The following is a 9,397-nucleotide window of genomic DNA, read 5'->3' on the forward strand; positions in this document are numbered from 1 at the left end:
TTCAGTTTAAAAAGATGCAGAAGAAATGTGACATTATGAGGCATTCCTCCAGGTGGCTTGTATTTCATCAAGCCTTCAGGCTTCATGTCCATTTTGTTGACTTCCTACCAGACTTGACAACTTTTTATGATCTCTTTCATTTGTTTTATTGCATCTACAGAAGAATCCTTGAGTGCCAGTCCCAGCAGGACAGGCCTGTTGCTGGCTTCTTGCGACACAAACGTTGCCAGGTGTTTGGCACAGACATGTGTCAGGGGCTGTAAACAGAGACACAAATCAGACGTTAGATTATGAAATACAGAAAAGCTGTGATGTAACATGTTTATAACAGAAGAAAAACTGTGTGCAGTGGCCTGTCATGTGTGGCCTCACTGATGAAATGAAGAAATGTAGTACATTTCTCACACAAAATCAATGATCTTCTTTTTTATATAACATACAAAACAGGGATTTCCCTTTATTAACATGTATTTTTACACAAGTATAGCAAATGATTTTCCCATATCTTCAAACACCGCAGGTTTTTCCAAGTATCGGCTCACTTTCCAACTTGTTTCATATTGTAAACAGATTGTCCAGAAAAAACAAAAAGACTTTTCCATTCACAATCTGTACTGTTGCCATTGTATATGTGGTAAATAGTTACAGCATGCTTTTACTGGCATGAAGTTTTATTGATTAGTCTATATTTCACACACGTCTGAAAAGTAATTAATTTTTGTGAAGTTCTCCTAAAGTGAGCAGCCTTTCCACATCAGATAATGTGATCAATTCTTTTTTAATGAAACCCCTGATGTGGTTGTAGCAGATTATCTGTCTGCTGTGTAATCAAGTACAACAGACAATAACAGAGATGAAGACTCGACTGTTGACATAAAGCCAAATTATACTGCACAACAGCATTCAGTCATGGTCCTTCACTCAGTCTGTGTCACGATGCCTCTACACTGCATCTCCTTCTCAAACAACTGCACACTTTACGAGAGAGTGCAAATATTGTCTTTTTAAAATTACCAGAAAAAAGAAAAGGTCTGCTCAAGGTCTACCTCATGCAAACATTATTATACTTTATTTCTCTAATGATGATTCATGTTAGCACTCTATGTCAGTTAGAAAATTACATGGTCAGGCAGAGATGAAATAGGTTTCCTTGTGCAAATTTTAACAGACCACTGAACTCTATGCCTGCACACATTTAATTTCTCCCCGTCTACCGGAGCAGCTCAGAACCGATCTCATCTGCTCCTCAACAGCATGAAATGATGTGTTGCAACAAGTCTCTCTGATGTCCTGTGAATAAGTCTACATCACACTGTTACAATATTTATCTGAACAAATTAATCCAGCGTACCTCTTCTTTTCCCAGCAGCACTTTTGTGGAGAACGTCGGGGTGCTGATATCATTAGACCTGGAGTCAGGTGTGACAGATATCAGAGTTCCGATTTTGCCGTACTGAGTGATAACTACGAATATGTAATTACTGAACTCTGTACAGACGACTTGTGTTGAGATTCCATTGACTTCTTTCTCTGTCTGTCTCGATCGGATGATGGGCTCAGCTGAAGACATTTTTTATTAATCCTGGGGAGGAGCAAAACACAGAAAAACAATGTATTAAGATTATTTATGTTCACTATATTTTTTGTCTCAGACTGTCTCAGCTCACTTGTAGTATGAAGAGCAACATAAATGTGAGACAGACGCATTTCAAATGTTGTTTCATTCAGGAACTCTGATGAAGGCCACAAGCCGAAACGTATTGGTCATTTCAGCTTGTCGAAAGCTGAAACAATTAGTCAATTAATCAATTAGTCAATAAACATAAAATTAATCATCAACCATTTTGATAGTGGATCAATCGCTCCAGTAATTTCCAAAGCAAAAATGCCAAATATTTTTTTCATTCTAGTTTCTCCAATGTAAAGATTTTCTGCTATTCTCTGTTTTATGTAAACTGTAGTTTTTGTTTGTCATATAGTATGTCACTAAATTGAATATGTTTGGATTTTAGACATTCATCCCACCTTTTTCATTTTTGAGACAAAACTTTTAATTTATTAGGTTAATTGATAATGAAAATAAGCATTATTTGCAGCCTTATCTAAAAGTGTTGCTTGAATTTTGATCCCTTCAGACTATTTCTCTTCTTCACACACCGTGGAAGATGCTCTGTTTGTCTGAGACTGTCAAAATAATGACACTACAAATTACTTATTTATGTGTTGGTTTGTTGTGACCATGGCCTGTGTTTAGCACTACATGATACTGCATATATGCAAATGAAAAACTTCTTCAGTCACCTATTTCATGGTTTATATTTTAGGGACTGCTCTGTGTCGCAGATTTCTAACAAATAGAGTGTACCTTTCACATCACTCTTTACACATTAAAGTAGAGCTGAAACAATTGTCAATTAATAGATTGACAGAAACATGAATTTGCAACAGTTCTGATAACTCATTAAGTTAATGTTTACAACATAAAATCACTGGTCCCAGCTTCTCAAGTGTTAAGATTAGCTGCTTTTTGTGTATTTTATATTTTTCACTGTCACATGGGGGTTTGGGTTATTGGTCGCACAAACAAGACAGGTGAAGATGCAACTTTGGACTTTAAAAAAACACAGTTTTTAGCTAAAGAGGTAAAAAACAAAATGGCATAAAACTTATACAAGTTACGCTGAGATTGTTAGACTCTTATTACAGCACATTGTTGGCGGCTCTGTAAAAAAGGTGTTTGAGAATCGTGTCCTCACAAAGCCAAACACCCCCAACACTAGCAGAGAGCTTATATATCTATCATTTCTGTTTCCCTCCTCACCTCAAGTGATGCTCGGCTTCGAGGAAGGAAGCTAACGTTACTGTCATGTGGAGGCTAATGTTAGCTACACAGCTAATGTTAGCTTCCGCTGTAAACTTCACAGTTGAGATAACGATAAACAGCTTTTTCAGCGTGTGTGTAAATACAAGTCCTCACCGTTTGACTCAGTCTGTTCTCGCTGTGAACTCGGCTTTTTCACTGAGACGCTTCACTTTCAGCAACTTCACCAGCTCTGTCATTCAGTCTCCACCATGACAACAAACGGCTTCCGCTTTAGAGCGTGCGTGCGCAACGTACCTCTGCGTGATGACGTCACCTGAAGTCACTTAGTGTTTTCCTCAAAGTTACAAACTATCCTTCTATCATAACAAGCTGAAACAAGACATTGCGGTTATATGTGTCTGCATACTTAGCAAATAAAATTCACTCTGATTATTTTGTTAGAATTCAATAATTACACTTCCCATTAGGCTTTTCCAGTGGTTCAGACTTAAATGCTCTTTATAAAATGGGACATTTAATCATCATTTATACACTCACTGCACCACATCAGAATCCATATGATCCTAATGTTTTGAGCAAAGTAATGTGTAATGTTGTTCATGAGAAAACAAAAATTAAAAACACAATTGAATGTGCTTTGCCCACTTGATAGGCTACTTATTGTCTTCCTAAATCAACAACTGTAACCATTAATATTTACATCAGAGTGCCATCATCTATTTGGAAAGTTCTGCAAAAATCAATGTGTCAAGAATAAAAAGTGTTAAAATCCACTGCAGTAAGCTACTATAGGTTTGCACCTGGATTTGTTTGTTATCACTGAGTCTTTCTGACCTTGGCTACTTCCTTGCAGGCTCACAACAAATATGCTGTAAAAAAGATAAATATGGTTGACTTTACTGTCTTTGCCCGCAGTTGCCAGAGACCTTAAAATTAACTGAGGACTAAATGTACACTCTGTGTTCCACAGTGCATGATTATACTAATTTGATACAGTCATATCTCAGAAGTGATGAAGTGAGGATGATTTAACAGGGCTTTAATAACGTATTATCGTGAGTTAATTTCTTTAAGTACATAAATAAGTTGATCCTCTGCCCTGGTACATTTCAATCAATATTAGTGAACAGAAACAACCCACCGTGGCAAGAAATCACAGAAGCAGGATGTTTTTAATTAACTGTCAATAGAGCTTTAATTTTAGGAGCAGATAAAGTCATGCTTATTTATTTATTTAGTTATTTATTTATTTTAATTTATTTATTTATTTTATTAAATAGTGTTTTTTTACACCCCAGGCTGCAAACCATTTCTTTACTGGGATAGACATGAATATGTCCATAGTCCTATGACATGAGGGGACATGTGATTGATAAAAATGGATGTATAAATAGCTAATGAATTGTTTTACATACGGTATCACTCAAAAGTTTCTCATTCAGTGGAATGAGAAAGTGTGTCCAAACTTTTGAGTGGTACTGTGTGTGTGTGATGAAAACCAACTGAAAAACTGTTTTCCAGGCACACAGCATGGCATTGCACTGACATTCAAACTGTATACAAATGCAATAGGTTGGCAAAGACAATTTAGTAAAGACCTTTCCATTCTGGCCACAGATTGGCCAACTACAGAAGTCACATCTGCGTTCACAGCTACAAGAGAAATGAGCAGTTTAGGAATTTTCACTGTTAGCAAAAGTGCATGCATGACATTTTTTTTTCCAGGCGGATGTGAGGCTCCACTGAAGTCTGCGAGTGCTGCATCAGGCTGATCCAAAAGAAGCCATCCCTATGAACATGACACATTCACAATGTCAAATAGAACAGGCTCAGCGGAATTGTTATGCACTCTGAGTAGGCAGCCGTAGGTATGAAATTGGTTGGACCGCTCTCTATACTCCCTGGCTGACCATCTGTGTCCTTGACTGACCATTTTGATCTAACTAAATTGTAATGCGAATATCAATATACAATATTTCAGCATTAATGTGTGAAATTGTGTGTCTGTTGAATGTTAGTGAGTGCTAGTGAGAAATTGCCTGCTGTATCCACCGCCTGAACAGAAGGATCAGAGTTTCAGAGTCTGTGATGGTGTAACAGTGAAGCTAGAGTCAAAAAGACAGATGGGAAACTCTTTAAAAGCACAGACTGTAACATTATGAGGGGATATGAACACATTTTCTTGTTCAGAACAGATATTGCTTAAAATGAATAAAAGGGTGTAAATGTTCGGACTGATAATGGAAAGATAGCTTCATATTCCTGGTTAACAAAGCAACTTCAACACTGTGTGTCATCTTTCTGATTGTCTGTCTTGGGAATACCTTTGCTCAAGTTCATGGTCACCGGGGATTTTGTCTTCTTGCTCACAAACAGGGTTTTTATTCAGGTCTGCTATTCCTTATACACTAAGACAAGAACCTCTTGTTGGAAAGTTCTGCGAGAAATACTGTCATCTTCTTCTTTTTAATTAAAGGTCAAACTTTATGCAGACATGTTTAAAAGGAGAAATTTCAGAATTTTAAAAAATGTAAGACAGAGAGACATGTTCATGTGAACTAGCAACCAACAAAAATGTTTCTGAAATAAGGCCAGGCGCTAGTGAGATAATGAGGATGTAAAATTAATGATTACATTATTCTATTCCTTGCGATGAATATGCATTACTATTACATGAGAGGAGAAATTTCCACATATAACTTGACAAACAACAACGTGTCCCCCTTGGCACTTTTTGTACACTGTAGTTTAAAACACACTAGAATGAACAGCAGCGTACAACACAAACATGTGTTGTAAAGCTGTTTCTAACATGTTGTATACTGTTTTCTTTTCCCCATTCTCCATATCATTGATATTGGTTGAGAATTTCCAAATGTCACAAATGCTGTTCGAGGAATAAAGAAAAAGATCTAATTCTGGGTCTATCCAGCGAGTGATGAGTAGGTTTTTATTATAGAAAATACCACTGAGGCATTGTAATGAGTTCTACTTTCACATGAGTTATTCAATATGAAATGCTTCTTTGTGAATAACACAGGCCGTGCTTTGTGCTTTGCATCGTGAATTACAGTAGATTCACACTAATGGTTACAGTGGCTGTTCTATAAGTTCAAGGGTCCTTGAGCCATTGCCAGGAAAAATGAATACTTAAACTTATTGTAATGTGATTAACTGATGGTATTACTGGTTGAGAATAATTATATGAATGTTGTTCAAATCAGAGGTTTTGTACTCTTCCATTCTTGTTACCCACATGTTCTCCAAACCACCTAACATAAAGGATGTTTAGTCTTGCAGCTGAATGAGCATGTATGGCAGGATGGCACTGACGAGAGATATAGATAGATGGGTTATATTTGTAAGAATTGCAGGCATTTAATTTTGGTGATATGCACTTCGGATGACACGTTGATGTCAAATTTAGGAACCAGATGCACTTTTAGACCGTCTTGGAAGACATCCTCGAGAGGTGTTGTTTCATGATCTTACTTTGGGCAATAAAAATACTACAAAGATGCCAACTGTATTTCCAAAGCTGAGCGTTGGCGTCACACTGGAAAAAAAAAAAAAAAAAAAAAAAAAAGTTTGACTGTGACAGCTCTCCAGAAGAGTTGATGGTGCTTAAGGGTTCTCAGCTTTACAAACAAATCCAATTTCTCTGTCTGTATGACTAGTCAACCATTTTCTCTGTCTGTCTCACAAACAGACTCTCTGTGTCAAAATGTCATCCCAGATGAAAATATCTTATTTGCCAGATGAGGAAGTTCCTGTCAGCTGGCCCATCACCGCTCTGCATTTCACCTTCACATTCAAGTGTGCTGCATGTGTTCGTCTCATCAAAACTCTTTTGATACTAACTGAATACATATCTTTTTTTGTTTGTTTCTGTACACTTTTTGTATACCTCAGTATTAGGTCATCACTGATGTCAGACAAACTGAAATATGTCCTTCACATTCGTTCTTGAAAATCAGCTCATAGAAGTGAACGGTGGCGAGGAAGAACACTTCCATGTCACTGTATGTCTCACACACACATACACACACATGGATAATTATTACCCTTGTGGCCACTAGAGTGCTGTGCTGTATTACAGATACAGTAGAGCTCAAAAGTGACTTTACCATGACATTTGAAAGTTGCACTCATGCCACATGGGATTAACCAATGGGGCTTGTCTCCCTTAAGTGTTAAGTGTGTTGTTTTTTTTGTTTTTGTCTTTTTTTAAATACAGGCAAAGACAAACCAAAAGGGAAAAAAAACATGTTCAGAGCATTTGTTAGAAAGCTTCAATGACTGTGATTCACCTTTTACTGCCAGCATATAGCAATTACTATAGTTTTGGTTTTATGATGGTTTTATGATTTCATTATGAGTTTGGTTTATCTAGTCAGACCATGAAATAAAAGGAAATAAAAAATATTTAAAATGAATGTGCATCTCACTAATTAAGAGGCAGTTTGTAAGCGTTGTACCGTCCAATGGCAGAACATGAATACAACAAGCACTGCAAAACATTTCATCCTATACCTAAAAAAGCAGATGTCGACTTATTTCATGATCAAGGTTACCAGTTTCTCATGTTTTGAAGACTACGGTGTAGCCAAAAGAAGTCTGTTACTACAGTTTGTCTCTTGGCTTGAACGGGTTATGACTGACAGGCAGGCAGATCCAAATATTTTGGAGTGGAGAGAATCAGAGAAGCAGCAAAAGACACCTCCCACCTTGTCTCATCTCAGCGCTTCACAGCGTTCCAGAAACGCACACATTAAATCGTTACAGGAGCATCTTTCAGCGAGTAAAGGTTTTTAGCCTGATGTATGAACGCTTTGTTAAATTACTCCTCAATGATGAAAGAAGAGAGACGACATCAAACTACTGGGAAAAAAAAAAAAAAAGATTTCTAACAACTGCATAACATCATTTACTGTGGTTCAAGTACATTTGCAGTGTTGATGTTCATCTTCAGCACACAAGCTTGAAGCTGAGGATATTAAAGACAGAAAGCAAATACGAGCTCTTTCATTTTCTCTTTATGTCTTTATTACAGATGAACATCCTCTGCTCTTCTTTTGTTCTTGCTCTTCTTGTGAGTGGCACTGGGCAGTGACCCTGCACTTATGAATGTATACAAATCAGTAGCCAGTTTGTAAAAGCTCCCCCATGGCCGATGCAATGGCAGCCATTAATATTTTAAGGTGTAATGAAGTTAATACTTCAGAGGAAACAAACGCAGCATGCTGAGGTAATCTTTTAATCCAACTATGATCCGATTAGGCTATCTTTCAAAATAACGTAACTTTCAGCTAAAAGTTTGTCTACCTCACTAACAAGCATGTACAGTACATGTCTGAGGGTGATAAACAAAAATATTCATCAGGATCATGTTTGCTTGATTTAGTTTAATGTACAGTATAGACTTTATATGAACAGACAACTTGTCTTACTAAATAATGACCCTGTTTCACGCACATTTTATGGGTTATTACATGGTTTGTGTAGTATAGTGCATTTTTGTAATGAGTATATACTGTATATAGATAGATATATGTATATCTATAGTATACTAAAAATGTTTGATGTCTCAGGTGTTGTAATAATTACATTGTTACCTCAGGATAAAGAGGTTAAAAACTAAATTTGCTATGTCGTGATAGTGAGATAAAGCTGCTTCAAAAATGTATCATTTAACAAACTACAGAGTGAGAGAGGTTGAGAGAGAGAGACATTTATATAGCACCTTTCTAGTCTTATTGACCACTCAAAGTGTTTTACAATACATGCCAACATTCACCCATTCACACACATATTCACACACTGATGGCAGAGGCTGCCATGCAAAGTGCCAGCCTGCCCATCAGGAGCGATGCAGCGCTTCCAATCCAAAGCACCCCACAACGTTTCTATGCTCACACACATACTTGTGAGTAATTTAGGGTTCAGAGTCTTGCCTAAGGACACTTCGACATGCGGAGGAGGAGCCGAGGATCGAACCACCGACCTTCAGATTAGTGGGCGACCCGCTCTACCTCCTGAGGCAAAGCCACCCCAAAGAAAGTAGGAAGAAGCAACACATACATAGTAATTTAGCTTTTATGTCAAATTATCTGTTTGTATTTATGAAAAAGCTTTGTGCTATAATTTGTGGTGCAGATATGGAAGATTAGTGTGGTACACAAAAACAGAAAGAGCCCTGTTGTAAAAATGTTTCAAATAAGGATTCCCCCAAAACAATTACTAAAAACACATTAACTTTATCTTAATTAAATCTCCATCTAACTGCAGTTAACATATGAGTAAGAATTGTTGCTGAAGTGTTGAATGTGTGAATCAATTTATGAAAAATCCACACTGAAGAGAAAGGCAGAATATATCCGTAGACCAGAGTGGAGGTGGGAACTGTGCACTATTAATATTTCCATCATGTTGAAAGTGAAACTTCATCCTTTGGTTGCAAGTGCAAGGTGTTATATAACCGGCAACCCTTCCACACCTTCATATTCCTCAGTATTCAGGTCAACAGTGGATGTATACTTTGCGAAGAAATCCTTGTTAGTTTCCTCTGCATTA

General features: G+C 37.2%; 1 protein-coding gene across 1 annotated transcript; it reads right to left on the bottom strand.

The window, feature by feature from the left end:
• Positions 1 to 62: 62 nt before the first annotated feature.
• Positions 63 to 3,109, bottom strand: psmg3 (proteasome (prosome, macropain) assembly chaperone 3). The gene is made up of 3 exons (XM_042393635.1): positions 2,978 to 3,109; positions 1,352 to 1,582; positions 63 to 257 (listed from the first exon to the last, which is right to left on the bottom strand). The coding sequence occupies exons 2-3, from the start codon at positions 1,568 to 1,570 to the stop codon at positions 105 to 107; spliced, it is 372 nt and encodes a 123-aa protein (XP_042249569.1). The 5' UTR covers positions 1,571 to 1,582; positions 2,978 to 3,109; the 3' UTR covers positions 63 to 104.
• Between the last annotated feature and the right edge of the window lie 6,288 nt (positions 3,110 to 9,397).

The sequence above is a fragment of the Thunnus maccoyii genome, chromosome 18 (genome assembly GCF_910596095.1).
Source record: "Thunnus maccoyii chromosome 18, fThuMac1.1, whole genome shotgun sequence".
Classification (NCBI taxonomy): domain Eukaryota; kingdom Metazoa; phylum Chordata; class Actinopteri; order Scombriformes; family Scombridae; genus Thunnus; species Thunnus maccoyii.

What these genes read in the sequence shown, in the direction of transcription:
- psmg3 (XM_042393635.1), bottom strand. Translation starts at nt 1,570, where the DNA reads ATGTCTTCAGCTGAGCCCATCATCCGATCGAGACAGACAGAGAAAGAA. An exon ending in TGCTGCTGGGAAAAGAAGAG is followed by an intron (nt 258 to 1,351) that starts GTACGCTGGATT and finishes CTCTGTTTACAG; the next exon opens with CCCCTGACACATGTCTGTGC.